Source organism: Pollachius pollachius (assembly GCF_949987615.1).
Source record: "Pollachius pollachius genome assembly, chromosome: 6".
NCBI lineage: Eukaryota > Metazoa > Chordata > Actinopteri > Gadiformes > Gadidae > Pollachius > Pollachius pollachius.
Window position 1 is genome coordinate 11238434 of NC_136939.1, and position 17940 is coordinate 11256373.

The following is a 17940-nucleotide window of genomic DNA, read 5'->3' on the forward strand; positions in this document are numbered from 1 at the left end:
AGAAAACCTAATGAAGCTTTCCCAGACTTTAAATCCTGTTTTGTATACTCAAAGGAGCAGTGAGTACTGATACGTTACACAGTTTGTAGTCCAGTAAGGGTGCCATTTCAATAAAATATAATGTGGGCATTTGCATTACATTACAGAAATATGTCAGATATTACATAATAAAATGTTTTGATTAACTAAATGTTTACGCTGGCCATACGCATGGATACTTTTATTCTGCATTTTACACCTCAAAATAATAGGTTTAATATATAGTTTCTTTTGACCCAGGCGGCTGGCAGTCCTGGACCCAATCGCGAGGGGGTTAAAGACATCCAAATTATGCATAAACACACATCGGCACAGTTTGAACAATGCCTGTTCCCCTCCTGCGAGTAATGCAATCCTGCTGTTGGAGACTAAAGTACTTAATATAACTTCAAGGAGTAATTAAGGCGGGAACATCACGGCTGAAAGAGACTCTGGCGCTGAGCTGTAGGGCCACGACAACACCATAAAAGAACCAGGGCACTTACTCTTTTAGTCCGACAGAAATATACAGCTGGAAAATAACACATACTTAGAAGAAGATCCGAGAATAATAGGTTTGAATCTCGAAGTGAGCCTATACGGTGAGCCTATACGGTGAGCCTATACTTTATGAACCATAACGGTTGTGTAAAATGATGCAAAGCGAACCCGACCCAAAAAGCAAAATGGTTTTGAGAGTAATTGGTATCATAATTTTTCATTGTATCCCTGATAGTTTATAGACTTCTTCTTCAATTCTAACACAATGTACATCAATGGCCAAAAGCAAGGTTTTTACTACATACTAGTAATGGTTTTCATTATGTGGCTATGACAGCAGGATACAGAACAACAAAAGTAATGTGGGTAATAAACTGAAAGTCGGATTACAAATAAATCATATTGAGGTCCTACTTAAAATGATAAACAAAGAAACCCTTCTAGATGAAGAACAACCAACAACAAAAAAGCAAAGACAACAGTGTACCGGTCCCTTCAACCCGGGGTGTGCACTGGGAACGTGACAGCAGGAAATGCTGGTTTGCAGCATGCTGCCCTCCTCCAAGACACCGTAAGATAGCTACTCCCTGGGACTAGAGCAACTGTCTTCCCATATGAGTGGGCGGCTACTGAATTTTGAATGTGTGCGTGTAGGAAAAAAAAACATAAGTAAACTTCAAGGCTTTGATTGAGGGGAATTTTTTAACCTGGAATATGATCCACCGCCATGATCACTACTACTGCAGTGTAAATTCCATGGATCATGTTCCGTACAATAATAATAATGGTGCTTATTTTTGCTGTCGTTATTTCATACAAAGAAGAAGGGAAGTTTAGTGGCTTAGGCGATGGACTCTGACACAAAAGATTCTGGGTTTGATCCCCAATTTCTAGGGCCGACAGTTTGACATACTTGCCTAACACCTCCCCCCGCCCTCTTTAAATGACTTTGTTTTTTTATCTATATAAGATAAGAGACTCCTAATGACAAATAAAAATACTATCAACAAATAAATACTAGTTCATGAATAGTTAATGTTTAGATGATGGCTAACTGATGCATTGAGACTTAGGCAGATGATTAGGTTAAAGACAGAAGGCTCGCCCTATCACCTGAAGTATGGGGCCTTTGATAAGATCCAACTGGCTATACAGACCTGATTAAGATCCACCAAGACTCATTTCAATATGGCCGTGTCAAGCCACATGTAACTGCAACAAAGCACAATGAAGAAAAAAAAACATTTTACCTGACGAGAATTCTGGGACCCGGTCCAATTACGAATCGCCCTCCCTTCGGCCTTTCCCCGTCGCCTCATGTAGCCGGCCTCAAGCTTCAAGGTCTAAACTGTGTGTTCACTGCCCAGATAAGAAAACCCATTGGCCCTTAGAACATTCTAGACATTTAATGATGATCATTGCTCTTCAGAGCTTTACATTGGGGACTGAGAGAATGGGAAAAGCCACGTCAATCGAATAGCACACAGTTAGAGCAAGAAAGGTAATGAACTGTTATTTCTTATTTTGACTACAGGGAGCTCCAAAAAATGATTTTATCAAAACAGTTTCTAGAAACCCATTTCTAGTCATGAAAGGCAATCATTACTGTTACATGTGACATTTTCAGTTAGTTACACACCCATACCTGGCTGGACACGTGAGGAAAGCTTTATGTTGAACTGAAAAAATCTTATTTGGACATGTTTGTCTTAAAAGCCTCCAGTTGCATAACACATTGCAGTCATACATTCTCTGCACACAAATATAATTGGCATTTATTTTAGTAGTTATGTCACATTTGTGTGTGTGTGTGTGTGTGTGTGTGTGTGTGTGTGTGTGTGTGTGTGTGTGTGTGTGTGTGTGTGTGTGTGTGTGCCATTTCAATCTGTATTTCCATATGCATTATGTCAGCACCATTATAATGATTTTGATGCTTATTTAGCTAACTTTATAAAGTCGGTTTTTGTCAAGTACCATCATTTCCCCCCCCCAAAGGGAAACCCATTTCTTATTGTCTTTGGAATTATCAAACTATCAAACTAAACTCTCGAAGTGTAGGGTGGAATTACTGAGTTGTCAGATATACTGTAACACAATCTGAGATATTTGCTTTTCTTCTGTTGGTTGCGTGCTTCGAACGCAGAGGTAATTGTGGTTAGCTTACTTCAAGAACAGCAGTACTATGACACATTTCCTCTTTTAGTTTTCTTCTTAAGCCTAATTTGTTGTAAAGCTGCACATGAACAGAGAAGAACAGACCTGACATGGTACAGAACCCATCTGGGTCATAAAGGGCTGACAAAGACAGAAGCTCATCCAAGCTACATCAAGGAGCCTGTTAATTATTCCTGCCACATACCGTTTGAGGCCTGTTTTGCTTTGTTATCACCCTTGGATCTGTATTTACTTCAGTTTAGGTGTTCATTAAAACCGTCTATAGAAGTGGTGTATGATTTTTATTTTATTTTTATTGTTTGATTTCTCTTGCGATAGCGCTGGTCAGTATTGGACGCATTTATTTTAATTGCAGAAGGTGTGAACATTTGATTATACTGATTGTACACTAATAAGGGTTGGGTGATATCCATTATTAAAACCATTAAATCATCTCTGCAAAACACCTAGGTTTACGGTCAACAGTCCGAAATAACTCATTTAAGTAGGTGAGACAAATCTTAGAACGTCTGTTTCCAATGTGCCATGAGCTACTAGACTCTCTTCCGCCACAGAGTAGAAGCAATTGTCTGCAAATCCCTTTTTTCCCCCCCATTCTAGTTTCATACATAACAAACCCATACAAACATACTGTATAATGCTAACAGGCATTTTGGGGTAATAGAATAGCAATTAGGAATGTACCTTTCAGATTTGTTTTAGGCCGATACTGATCACAGATATTTTCAATGTGTTATCAGCCCATCCGATTCCGATAACAATGATTTCCTGTTATCTTGTGAAAACACATTTCCATTAATCAATTGAGGTAAATTGATTAATCTGTGCCATCGGATTTTGAAAATAAAAAGCCATTGAATTGTAAGCACTGAATATTTATGCATTGAAATAACGTATCTGGATTTTTTTGCCTCTGAATTTATATATTTAGCTTTATTTTTCAATGTTAAAAATTAATAATCAAATATTCAACGTTAAAAAATTCAACGTAAATATTTTCAATGTCCCCAAATTCAACATGCCAAATTCAGATGCAAAATTCAATGTCGTTAACATCCGTGGACCCAAGGAAAAGCAATCGATCCTAGATGATTGATCGCGGTCAAGCAAGGAGAGCGGGAATAAGAGCGTCACTCGATTCTTCTTTCTTGATACAAAAGTTACTTCTAAACAGCATTTTACACAGTAGCCTATAATAGGAAATGCTCAAAGGTAAATCAACGTCGTTAAACACTGACTGTAGCTTTTTATGGGGAGAGAAGCAACGGTGGTGGACCTTACTAAATGCCCTATCCATCGTATCGGTCTGTAAAATGCTAATCAAATCAAATGTATTTATTAAGCACATTTAATAACAAGGTGAGGGGGGGAGGGGATCTTTTGTTTTATTTATGTTTTTGTTTTTATGCACACTGTTTTTTGTTTTTTTAACTGCACTATGAAGTAAACAATGAACTAATGCCTGTATGTGAAGTGTGTGCGTGATTGCAGTGACTTGGCTGGATTTACATGCAACGTAAGAGTAATTGTAGTGGGTCAGGGAGCCCAATTTATTAGGTTACCAATTTGGGGCAATCCGCCGAGGTCACTTTGCCTACATTTAGTGTGATGCTGGGGCGATCTGTGATGTGATGCTGAAGCCGGCTGCCCACTGAGGAACGAGAGCGCAGAGCCGACAGTATTGCGCAACTGAAGCGGCAGCATTCTGTAGTTCCAGTGGAAGCACGGCGTGCCTCGGGAAGAGGCACCCAACAGCAACCTGCTTTTAATTTGTCATCCCCATATCTGTATCATGTCCCTCGGTGCGGAATAGTGTTGGTTCTGCGCGCCCGTTGCGCTCTTGTTATGCCACCAGAGGCATATCAACCTTTTTGCTCTAGCCACTTAAAGTGCATCCGGTGTCACAAAAAGAATACCCCCAATCCGAGTGATCGATGACGATACGTTAAGTTTTAAGCTTGGGCATGTTTCCGAACGTGAACGACTTCATGCCTGTCTACGCTTCGAACTCGTGCATGTTGCAGAAAATGTGCAAGAGCGCCCCCTAGTGTCACACTTTTCGGTGGCTTCTCTCCCCATAAAAAGCTACAGTCAGCGTTAAGTGACGTTGATTTACCTTTGAGCATTTCCTATTATAGGCTACTGTGTAAAATGCTGTTTAGAATTAACGTTTGTATCAAGAAAGAAAGAACTAGCGAATGACGCTCTTATTCCCGCTCTCCTTGCTTGACCGCGACCTAGCATCTAGGATTGATTGCTCTTCCTTGTTCCCCGGATGTTAACACTGAATTTTTAGACATTGAATATTGCAGCTGAATTTTGCAAGTTGAATTTGGGGACATTGAAAATATTCACGTTTAATTTTTTAACGTTGAATATTTGATTTTGAATTTTTTAACATTGAAAAATTAAGCTAAATATGATTTATTGAGTTAAATTCAGAGGCAAAAAATCCAGATACGCTATTTCAATGCATAAGTATTCACTGCTTAGAATTCAATGGCTTTATTTTCAAAATCCGATGGCACAGATTTACTTCCATACAAAACAACAAGTCGAATATTAAACAACATAAATAACCAGTATGCAAAGGAAGCGTATACCACTCGACATTGATTAATATAGACTGCCTATGCCATAAGTATTGACGTATTTACTCTTCGTGAAATCCCTGCCAATAAAAGCTCTGTCAAAGGCTTCACTCACAAAACAAGACAACAGTATTTTGGCATCTGCTCATCTTCTATTGAAGCAGTGGAGTAGAAATAGTTAGTTGCACACAAAGCTGAAGGAATCAGTGGGGAGTTGCCTTGTCCTTCACATAATTCATTCGGTTCAACTAACATGGGGATGAATAATGAATAGTGTAGGTATACTATTTAAGTACAAACCTGAAGATGCAGGCTTGATATTGCATGCTAAAACCGAGATCAATGAATCAGGCTTTATCTATGCTTGAGTGTTGCCTACCTTTATTGAGAGCCAGGGTATTTAAAGAGGAATTATCTCAAGTTCTTCTTGTGCATATTCGTTTTTTGAGTCACGTGATTGGCTCCTGCCAATAGGCCATTGGCTGATTACGATCACGTGTTGCTTGTATCGGTGCATCAATACTAGCTATCATATATCGCTTTATATATGGCTATCGGTTGACAGAAACAGCGGGGATTTTTCACCTGGATCTACTCTGAATGTGTGCAATCAGATTTTTAGCCGTTCACAGACCGGGGCCTTCACAGTTACTGTGATAGTGCTAGCTACCCTTTTAGTACCTTCCCTATCATTGGATCATCTCTCGTGCTCAATGCTTATCCTTACTGATTGGCTGAAGTCGATCAAATGCTCTAGGCTCAAATGACAGCAGCGGATAGTAAGCACGACCCAAGATAAGCTGCAGAAATTGGAATAAATGTGAAAAAAAAGCGCTTATAACGACAGACGGTTTTGCGATCGGTGTAGATATGGACGCCCTCATAATCGTATACAGCCGTGATATGCCGTCGTTTTGGATTTTTTTTTAACGAGAGCCAAATGTCACACGTGTCCAACCGCACGCTGTTATTATAGATATTCTGGTTAATAAATCTTGACCAGATATTCTGGTCTAATAAATCGCACAACGTCTCCCACCTGCTGTCAATTTTATCCCGTCGTCGTGGAAACGGAAGCACCAGGCCTCCGGCAGGTTATCAGACACGGTCTGTAGTAATGCAGATGGATGAAGGATAAGTCCAAACTGATGGGACGGATGACGGACAGCTGTATCCAGGGATAAATCTGGTTGTCTGCGGTCCAGCCAAATTGACAATCCCTGTGTGTTGTGAGGGGTCTCATTTCAGACGATAGACGGTATGTTATTCTGCCTCCGTCACACGTGTTAGCCCAACGCCGTCCGGCAAGGAGGAACTCCCGGAGCTCTGCGGCTCGAGGGGAAATATGTGTGAAATTATATGAAATTCTCCCTAGCCAAAAGTGACAAAAACGATAAGTCAAGTCAACCGGTATATCTGCTCCATCCTATGGAAAAGTAAATCAAATTTATAGCCAAAACTAATGAACACACCTGCAAAAAGACATTCAATCACCCAGGGACTGTTTGTGTGTGTGTGTGTGTGTGTGTGTGTGTGTGTGTGTGTGTGTGTTTGTGTGTGTGTGTGTGTGTGTGTGTGAGAGTGTGTGTGTGTGTGTGCTAGGCTTTGTACTGACAGGTAGAGAGCTGTGAGTTTCTCCGAATAATTCTCACTACCAATCCCTTTTTTAATCATGATTAGCATTGAATCAATGAATTTATCAAATTTAAAGTTAAGTAATATGTTATTTTCCCCCAAGCGTTTTCTTGGTACATAGCAACTACCTGAGCATGTCTGTTTTATTGAGAACTTTAATCAGGCAATGTGGCATCGTTAGCTGCTTTTGTGTGTTGACATTCAGCATATTAAGACTGGGCGATGAAACAAACAAAATCAATTGCGACACTCAAAAGACACCCCTCACTAAGTCATTAAGGCAGCAGTGCATGTTGCTGACACTGCCATCTTGTCCGCATTTTAGTCGCAGGTCGCAGGAAAACTTCTGCAAGGATTTTTTAAATGTATTATTCTCAAAAGCCTTTGTTAGATGTACATTACGCACAAAACAGATTGCATTTTTCTGCAGAACAGTTGGCCTTAATTTTTTGTTGTTTGTTGTTTTTTTAAAGTGTCTTGATTACTGAATTAGTGGGGAAGGAGAATGTTTCTCTCATGTCTCTCGGGGATAAGCAGCAGTAATGTCGCTGTTGTTTATTTATGATGCTAATATATGTATGGATATGGTTTATATTAGTGTACTATTTGTCAGTAGAGTATTGCGCAGGCTTGTTTTTTGTGATGTGATTATGAAGGGTCTGTCACAATCCTTTAACTTCTAAACGAAAGCCGATTAATTGCGTAAAATCTGTATTCCACGGTGATGAAAACCAATGCTTTTATAGCACACATCTTCATTCATCCAACCAATGCAGGGGACCTGGTCGTAATCGACTAGGCGATTCATTGCGGGGCTCTTAGCCCGACAAAGGGTTGTGTAAGTTGAGTAGCCTTATGTTTAGTAATGATAAGCACATGCTTTCATTGTTGTAGTCTCCAAAGGGTTAATTGTAGTTGAAACTTAGGTTAGTTAGTCCGCCAATGGTGACTGACTGTCCTGGCAAGACGGAGTCCCCTGGTGTTCGACAAGTTGTACAATAATGACGCGTTGCAAGGAGCACCGCGCCATAATGCTCAGAGTGAAATGTATAGCGGGCAGCATGGCTCTACGGCGGTGGTGTTCTCCAAGAATCTCATCTCATTAGCAGCTTAATGTACTGTGAAAGATATTGAATAATCAAACAGATATTCACGCTCCGAATTACAGTGATCTGACTCGGGAAACCAAAGACGCCATCCCCCCCGCTATGAGTCCCATGTGTATTGTTGGAGAGAAGACGGGGCTTCCAAGCCGTTGGGGCAGCGGCAGTCCTCAGAGCCATCTTCAATATTTATACACAATATTGTCTCCTGCTAGCTGTACAGTAAACAGTAAAAAGCAGGTGAAAAATGGCTCAGGTGCAGGTGTAACGCACAAAGACACAAAAAATACATGTTAGACCAGACTGTGTAATTTGGTGAAAACTATCGCCAAAGTTTTGTACGACCAAAACGTTTTTTATAAAAAGTACAATTGAATGTTGAAATTAAATATGTCAATGGTAAAAATGTAACACCACTCATGATGTTTTTTTATAGGAAAATAGAATAATGATTTATGACTAATCGACTAAAGGCAGGTGGCTTGCTTTTTGTAGACCAATGGATATCGTACAATGCACTTGAATATCCCATGGTTTCCATCACTTTGCCGACCGACATCACAAATGGCTCATTTTATATTTGTATGTATTTTAGTCATATCTCACCACAAAAATCGTTTTAAAAAAATTCTTTCCTACGACATCCATACAGCGTATAGCTTCAAGGTCAATTCCATGACGATACCATGGCAACAATGGACGTCACGCGCTCCCTCCGATTGCTCTGTGTGGGCGAGGGTTTTGACGTTGAATGATGGTTGCCTTAACTTCCCCTGTTTAGCTCCCCCCCGCCTCACCTTACTTTCCCCTCCCTTTCCCCCTCCCTTGAGTGTAAGCTGCAGCGGCAGAACCGTGGCTTGTTAGCTGTTGCCTCTGGTGGGCTCTTCGCACGTCGGCCTTAGTCTCGGCAGAATATTGTCTGTGACAACACCCTGCGGTGTGCAGCGTTGTATCTTTGCCCTGGCCTCTCATCTTCTACACCACCACAAGGAATAGTTTATTAGCCCACTGCCGGCTCCCCGTGAAGAATGGAGCCAAGGCCGTCCGTTCGGTTCAGCAGTCGTGGCTACGACCGCGTGTACCCAAGCACAATTAATCGGTTCTGCTTTTTCTCATGATGCAAGCCTGTCATTCTTGGGATGGAGTTGCCTATTTCGTAAAGGCCTTGATGGAGAGGACACATCACATGTCTATTGTGTGTGTGTGTGTGTGCGCTGGCTGACTGGTGTTTGGATCCTTCTCTGTGTTGGTATTTATTCAAAGCAACACAAAAAAAAGCCCAACTATACAAACGGAAAAAAATCAGCTAAATATTACACTCTGGATTTCAAAGATAAAATTCTGCGGATTTACATAAACCCAGTTGACCCCCTAAGGGCATGTGGTTCTCCCCTCCATTTCACTGCATCTTTTAGAGCAGTTGTGTGTCTGTGCTACACTGCAGAGGCAGGCATTGCAAACGGCACACCGTTCCTGCTAAGGTTGAGCTTAAGATACAATAAAAGTGGGGTTAGTTGTATACTCTTTGTTATGACGGAAAAACGGGTAACGGGTTCAGTGTAAAAAAAGCGGTGGGGGTCGAGTGGGGGGGGCGGGGATTCATCAAGCATACCTTGCAAGGTGTATATACCTTCAGAGATACGTTTGGTATGCTAACAACACACTAGTTGATAGTATTACAGTGGAAAAAACATACACGACACATTCACATGCATGTTTATCTTGTCTAACAACGAAAAAACAATGTTTTATATCTCAATATGTGTGACAAGTAGGTTAGGAATGTAGTCTAATTGAGTCGTGATAGATGGATTCAAGACTTGTGGTTACTTAAGAAGTAGTACGCCTCCTGATTGGTCAACAAACATACATATGGAGATATAGCACATTGTGAACTCAGTGTATGCTGTAGAAAATGTAGCAGCTGGTTTTGATCTTTTTGCACCTGTGTTTTTCCTCACTCACTTTGATTGGCATGTATTTCTTAGTGCCAGACAGACGAATGGAATACTTTGTGCCACATTTAGCAAAATGCATATTTATGCTGTGCCTTCCTAACATGATAAAACTCTCCAAATGAAATGCTTCCTCTTGTACGCATTCTTATCCGTCATTAACAGAGTGACTACAAGCACATTTGCTTGTCGTTTATGTTCTCGATATTTATGCTTCAAATATGTAAATACAATACTGAAAATATGAAGCTTGTTTGAAGTCTAAATTATAAAGCATATCATAGGAAACACATTTTCACAGTTCAGGGCTAATATAAAGCGACACTCAAGACCATAGTTATTGTGCCATAACTAAATGGTTAAAAAACTAACAACGTCATCGTCATAGTAAGAATAGTTCAAAACATTCCTGAAAGAGCAGATTCCGAAGCATTACCTCTAAGTAACAAGCGCATTTGAGTTTGCTTCAGGGATATTCATTACCACAATAAGAAACGGCATTTTACTGTTGAACACATTAGCATGGGAGTTTAGATGTGGAGCGTAAATCACCAAAGAAATGTTGTTAATACTTTTATTGGGTTTTCTCATTGAAGGCGTCACTGTTGCTCTGTTTGCAAGGAGAAAATGAAATGACTGTGGCATGCAAGGTGACTTTTGTCCTGTTAAAGTCATGGTCATTTTATCCTAATAATAATGGCACATAAAAAATCCTTGTCAGAAAAACATTCAGAAAAGCGTTTCATGGCGTAATACAGCGAGGCGCGAATACAGGATCAAAGCATTGGGGATCTTACACTTGAAAGCTCACCGTGGCCATAAAGAAATCAACATACCTTATATATATATAAGGTATATACAATATATATAGATTTGACTCAATAACTAAATTTCTCAGCATTCATATTAAAAGTCCCTCTTATGTGGTCTTATGACTTCATTTTTATTCTGTATAAAAATATACTGTTTGAGATTGAGACGAAAGAAAACACCTCGGCACTCATGCATGTTAGAAAGTATACATTTGTGTGGAAAAATGTACCGTCTATATTTCCATTCAACAGCTGTAATGGAAAATTGAAACTAGAATACCCTTTTCTCTGCTCTTAAGGAATGTTGATAGCTTTCTGTCATGCCGCAGCGTCTTATTTCGTTGGATGAATGACATATAATCCTATAAAGTGTGCAGTTTCTAAATGGGGGGGGGTTGTATAAAACTGCACGAAGCACCTTTCAGCAAGTTTAAATTTAGATTGTTATGGGAAACATATTTTCTTCCCTTTAAGTGAACCATTGTGTGAACCAATTTTTTTTCTGACTATCTCATATAGCCAGCTAAACGGATCAGTTAATAATTTGTGTTCCAACAATCCTATCAGGATTCTTTAACATCATACACACTGTTTCTGGAATAGTTTTGTACTTAGTTTTGTAGTTTTTTTGTAGTTTTGTACTTGGCAAATCAACTTCAAATAGTTGTTTTAGTTAAATTTTCTCATGCTAGCGTCATTTGCTAGTTTTTAAACCAAATTTTAACACAGACGGCTATAGTAAATCTTAATGTGTGTGTGTGTGTGTGTGTGTATGTGTGTGTGTATGTGTGTGTGTGTGTGTGTGTGTGTGTGTGTGTGTGTGTTCAAACCTGTTCAGACAGCGACGACAACTATCTGCAGTATTTATGTAAATTTAAATGTGTCGCATATTATACCTACGCGGCACAGGTGGTTCTTTATTTACACTCACACATTTACACATTTTTACAGGGGAAAAAGACACACTTGGTATCCTGTTAATAACTTGGCAAACTCTTCCCTTCACACCGTTTTAAATGCTAATACGGCGTGTGATGCATTAAAGTGTCAGCTGCATGCCCGGGACTAGCCGTGCTGACGCCCACCACTGTACTGATCTGTATGTCCACAGCATGTATGTGACTAGGCCGTGGCAAGTGTTCAAGTCACCCACAGTCATGCAAGCTGGGTCTTGCTGGTAAGAATACCGTATGAGAAGTGCTGAATTATTCATTGTAATTCATTGTCATGTTAGTTAATGCCGTTTGTTTATGGAATATCCTGTCCAGGTGCAATCTGTTCTGTTAGATGCGGGAGAATATTTCGACTGGATGCTATTTTCACAATAGATGATAAGTAGGGGGTTATGCGTGATTTATGCACGATTAGCTGAGGCGGAACGGTCAAGCTTGCTGAATGTTCAAACTGGACTCATTTTGTGTGGTCGATTTTTGTGTGGGCAGTTGGGTAAGTGGGTAGGTTGGGTGGGTATGTGTATGTGTTTGTGTACGTGGAGTGGTGGGTTGGTGTGTTTTTGTGTGTGTGTTTTCACTTGTGTGCCTGTGAGTGAGTGCATAAGTATCTAGAACATAACTCAACATTCCCAAAGTACCACAAGGTAAAGAAAAGTTACGTTGAAGACGAACACCCAATGACACCGCTCAATATGCTAATATGTCTGTTCCATTCAAATGCAAAATACTATACGAAAGTTTAAACGTTACATGAAACCTTGTGCAGACCTTGTGTTGTACTATCCATATTCATGTGCTATTTAATGAAAATTAGAATAATACATGTTCATATTTATTGGGACAGTTTTACCGTGTACAGTAAGAGTCAAGTAAGTTGTCCCCTACATAAATTTGTATTAATCTATGTGCTACTTATTCTGGAAGCCAAGGAAACATTGACAATATTAGTGCGATTTCGTTCATATATTGTTGGTGAAGCGGTACGTGTATTCATATTATTCCTTACAGTTCAGGGTCCACGGTGCGCAGATCAGAATACCCTGCAAACCAGTTATTGTATTTAGCACACCGATGATTTGATAAAATAATTATGCATAAACATAAAACATTAATGTATATATATATATATATATAGGGATCAACGCGAGGGAATTATCCACACAAAGTTAAGTGATCCTCATATAGTCTGATGTTCTGTTGCTTGAGACATGGTCGGATACCGCACACGTTGCTAGGTCATGCACTGTTCTCGAGAACAGAAAGTTTAACACACACAATTAACCACGGCTCAGAAAGTCGCGGCTTTCGGACTGCACTGCAAATCTTCGGAGCGAGAACCCTCCAGGAAAAAAAACACGCTTTGAGGTCGTGTGCATCCCTCCCTGAAATTGTGGCCGTGCTTTCTCCATAGGAAAACAATGGAGTGGGACGCACACGCTGTCCACCCGCATCTCAAAGTTAACACATTGATGAGAAAAATCGACAGGACTAGGCGAACAAATTAAACGTCAAAGCAAACAGAAACAGCATCTCCCCCCGCAGCATCCAGGCAACGATAGGATGCTGATTCCGCTAGGGCCAAAGAGATCACCACAGAGATAGCAGAACGAATAGGCAGATATGAGACCCTTCTCCGTGCTAGAGAATACTCGGTTCACTAACTTGTTTAAGGGGCTTGACCTGTTGTTGCACGATTACTTCCCACACACATTTTGCCCGCAACCATTTACAGCAGAATAACAAATTGACGTGGAGTTGTCAGAAAAAGTCTTCTATTGCGCTGCAGGCACGGTTGGACGTCCAGAGATGTAGAGCAACCTCACTGTAACGGCTCATTAGAGCAGACTGGAAGATAATAAGCCCAGCCACCCTTTGATTTCATGATGATAGACTAATCTTTAAAACAGCGGTCCTATTGGGTGTAAGGCACTGCTGTGTGACTTCAGTTTTCCATATGCTGCTGATCTATGCATTCATTTGTTGAAGTAGCGTATGAATTACTATTTTATAGTTTGTGCTATTCAGCAGGCCCTCATGTTTGGTTTATGTTTCCATATGCCGCTGGAAACCAAACTATCCATGTTGTGTACTGTTATATGTTTTTTAATCTAAATACAAATGAGAAATTCTGGTATTCATATCGATAACATAAGAACGGTACCTTATCGTACCAAACTGTGAATTCTGGAAATCGTTTTACATAATATATATATATATATATATATATACGTATATGATATAGTAAAACAAAAACAGTTTCTCTGGCGTTTTCCGATCCATTCCGTGCGACTTTGATGAAACGCTGTGATGGAAGTGGATTCTCATCTGGCGATGGGCTCTGACCCTGGTCGAGCAGACAGAAATGGCAGGATGATTTATGATATTCATCCAATGTAGTCCATTGGATTGAGGGATGGCCCACGGCGATGCAGGGGAAAACAATATGTCCTGAATATGAATGTTTGCGAGTCACTGCTGAATCCCCTTCCGTAGGTATAGATGGACGCCGGGGATGGTTTAACCTTCTCTCTCTCTTTATTGTACTGAAAGGGAGAGCTCAGATCTGTTCTAAATTGTTACCTGTATTTGTCCATTCGGTTGAAATAGATTCACCGGGCGATTGAGGAGTGAGTAGGGCTGGCCATGTGCCGTAAATTCACTTTTTTCATGACATTTCATGACACGCATTTCATGACATCTTTTTGGGTTTCGATCCTTCTTTTTTGTTTCTTTCTCCATGTTAAATTCATGTCAATCATGAAATAATTTCATAGCAAATACACTCACACAAAGACACACGCCCTGTTGTGCCTGCGAACAAAAACATGCAAACAACAGTCCTACCCGGCTGGAAATGTGTCGCAGCCACACGTTGCCAAGTGGAATACACGTTTCCTATTAGTTACTGAACAATGATCAAGCTGCCATAAAGTCTCTTTGGGGAGAGTTCTTTCTGTTGTCACCGTGAGTGCTTACATCTGGGTCGCTGTTGACACCACCATCCATTATTTGCCTCTTTTCCAAATACTGTATCACAAAAGTGGAGCCTATTTGAAAGGCGCCTGACACATGCCGTTGTATTGAATCATTGCGTGCTGTCCTGTCTGCCAGGGCCTTTTTGCAGTGGAAACCCTGTCGGAGCAGACATCTCGGGAAAGTGGCGTTTAAGAGCAAGGCTAGCGGGCTAAATGTACGGCGGTCAATTGAGTGACGCAAACAAACTCTGTTCCCTTGTGAACAATGAAGAAAATAATTACCTACTGAAGGGAAACATCATGCGTGGTGATCTTTCCTATATAAAGGAGTAATGCTAGGGGGCGAGTTGTGAAAATGCCGCCGTCTGAGACTTTCCATCAGTTTCAGAGAAACATTGGAAAAGTTCAATCGTTGAGTTCATACCCGTGTTCTCTTGTTTGAAGCAGTATTATAATAGAAATTGTAAATGTTGTTTTAAATCTTCACTTTGTTCAAAATATTAATCTTCAGCCAGAGTAATATGTTCTGAAAATGCAAGGTGTTGAATTTCATGTTATTTTATACAACATTCTATCTATCTCGCTAAATTCATCATTCTACAGAATCCCCCCAACCCCCCACCCTGAAGTACTTCACCCCTTGCTGTTTTTACTGTACACTTTTCAGAGAGACACAAACATCCCTTAATTTTGACCAGAAGAAAAAGGACTGACACATTTATTGTTTCATGAGGTATCTCTGCAAATAAAAAAAACAATTGACACTGTCTTGTCCTTTAGGTGTGTCCTTTAACCTATACGCTGAACGCCAATCCTGTGGCAGTCTTACGACTACCGGTATCTTAAATCTCACCTCTTGAGTCCCTCTGGATTGGTGACCTTGTTTGTATTAGAGAGGTTATAGTTTAATCGAAATTGTCCCGACGCTGACCGGCTTAGATTTGCAGCGAAAACAGCCAATATGTTGTGAAGCGTATTGGGTTTTAAGGGGTTCTGAAAGTGATCCTGATACGCTGCAGAAAGCAGCCCTCAGTTACCGGTTTGACCTCAGCCTGCCTCACGGACAACAGTTCTTAACCACAGGGATTTTTTCGCAGACACATAGGGCCTATTTGTTTTGCCTGATAATGCAAAAAATGGTTTTCCTTGGCATGTTTTACATTCATTTGAAAGAATAGATTGTAACGCTTGTGCTACCTTGATGAAGCTGCCGTTTTTTATAGGGGGGACCTCCCTCCGAGGCCTGTTTAACAACAGGATTATTTGTCTAAAGAAACACCTAGTTTAGATATCTTATGTGGCCCAGAGGCAGGGAGAGCACTGCCTCTGCTGCTTCCCAATAGAAATTAACATTTGAGCATATCAATTTGAAGTCAATGGTAGGTTTTACTTACACCGGCAATATTTAAATCCATTAACCCTGATAAACCAATTGCGGATATAGCTTTGATGAAGCTGATTCTTGTATGAGTGGGCAAACGGCGCAGGTGACCAAACACAAAGTGCGGACATAATTTTTGTATTGCACATTTTTTATTATGCCAGAGTCAAACAAAATTCTGGTGATGGGTGGGCGTCTGAGTGTGGAGTAGGGCGCCTGTATGCCATCCATTATCATCTCAAGTTCAGGAACCACAACTTTAGCGGGGGAAAAAAACAACAACATCAACGAAGCCTGCGTGTATGAGATACAATGCTAACGGAGGTTATCAGTTGATAAGGGCGTGTGAATGTATTCCTGTGCATGAATGCACGAGAGCTGCTCGGATCACCGTGGCACTGTGTGCTTCTGAACACTCGGCGTCTGTGTGTGTGTGTGAGCATACTCCTCACCGCCTTGTCTTGTCGTCCCGCCGACAATCGGATTGTGCGTGCGCTTTTGTGTGTTGTTAGCATACTGTGTCTCCTCCTCACCGTCACCGTGTCCCTCAACAGATGCAGCGTGGACAGCAAGGTGACGCGGGTGGCCTGGCTGAACCGCACCACCATCCTGTTTGCGGGCAGCGAGAAGTGGACCCTGGACCCCCGCGTGGTGCTGATGGAGAACACGCCGGTCAGCGAGTACAGCATCAAGATCCTCAGCGTGGACGTCCACGATGAGGGCCCCTACGTGTGCACCATCCTCACCAACAAGAAGCCCAAATCCACCAAGGTGCACCTCATCGTTCAAGGTGAGCATGCACTTGTTTTTTCTATTGATTCATCATTTCATTCAAATGATCGTGTATATTTTGTATCTATTGATTTTTTTTTTTTGCTTTAATGAAAGCTATACACAGACTTTAAGAGAGTGGATACACAACAAATGCACACGCTCACAGGAGCACGTTACAACACATGTGTACACGACAGACACATCGGGCAAGGCTGTACAGATAGCATCACCTTGCAGTATCGACATGTTGTGTAGTCTATTCCCCTACTGCGACTCACACATAGGACACAGACACAGCCTACAATAGACTAGATAGACACACACATTGGGCAATGCTATACAGATAAGATCAAAATACAGTTCCTACATGGTGTGTAGTCTCTTCCGCCATGCGACTCACACATAGGAAACATACAAACCCTACAATACACTAGGTACACACACACATTCGGGCAACACTACACAGATAACATCACAATACAGTACAAACATGGTGTGGAGTTATTTCCTTCTGCTGCTGCAACTCAATTGCAATGGAACACAACACACACATGGGGACAACAAGTTGGTAGTGTCTATTTATCCGTCGGTACACACTGCAGAAGTTGTGGGACTAGTGGCACGCTTTTGAACCAAACTAACTGTTGTGGAAGTGGAGAAAGTTGCGGCTCCAAAAAAAATCATTGGCTCGTGCATGTGCACTTTTATTTTTTTTACTTCACTTAAAATCCACTATATATTAGAGCTGTTGCTGAAAATGTGCGGGGGTTTAATTTGGGGTTGCTGATAGATATTGATTTGGGGACACTGAGAAATATCCTGGCTCCCTTTCGGAGCAAAGGCCCACTAAATCAGCTGTCAGCAGATAGACCTTTGTTATCATTTACGATGAAATCAATTTCATTTCACGCTCAGTTTTCTGAAAAACAATCTATACCTCTCGTGCCCGGGATGGGAGGTGTACATCAAGGACGCTGAGCTAAACTTAATCAGGCGCTGTAATTAAAAGTATTGAGGATGCAAAGAGAGATTTTTTTACTCCAATCAATATGAATGTTATGCGAAGA

At 40.9% G+C, this 17940-nt stretch overlaps 1 protein-coding gene across 1 annotated transcript in view; it reads left to right on the forward strand.

Moving 5' to 3' along the window:
• opcml (opioid binding protein/cell adhesion molecule-like) overlaps positions 1-17940 on the forward strand; it is a gene marked incomplete at both ends in the record, with an annotated part of 83810 nt that overhangs the window by 17946 nt on the left and 47924 nt on the right. The window contains one exon of the mRNA XM_079737854.1: positions 16654-16889. Within this exon, the coding sequence (XP_079593980.1) occupies positions 16654-16889 (236 nt within the window). The remainder of the gene's footprint in view (positions 1-16653; positions 16890-17940) is intronic.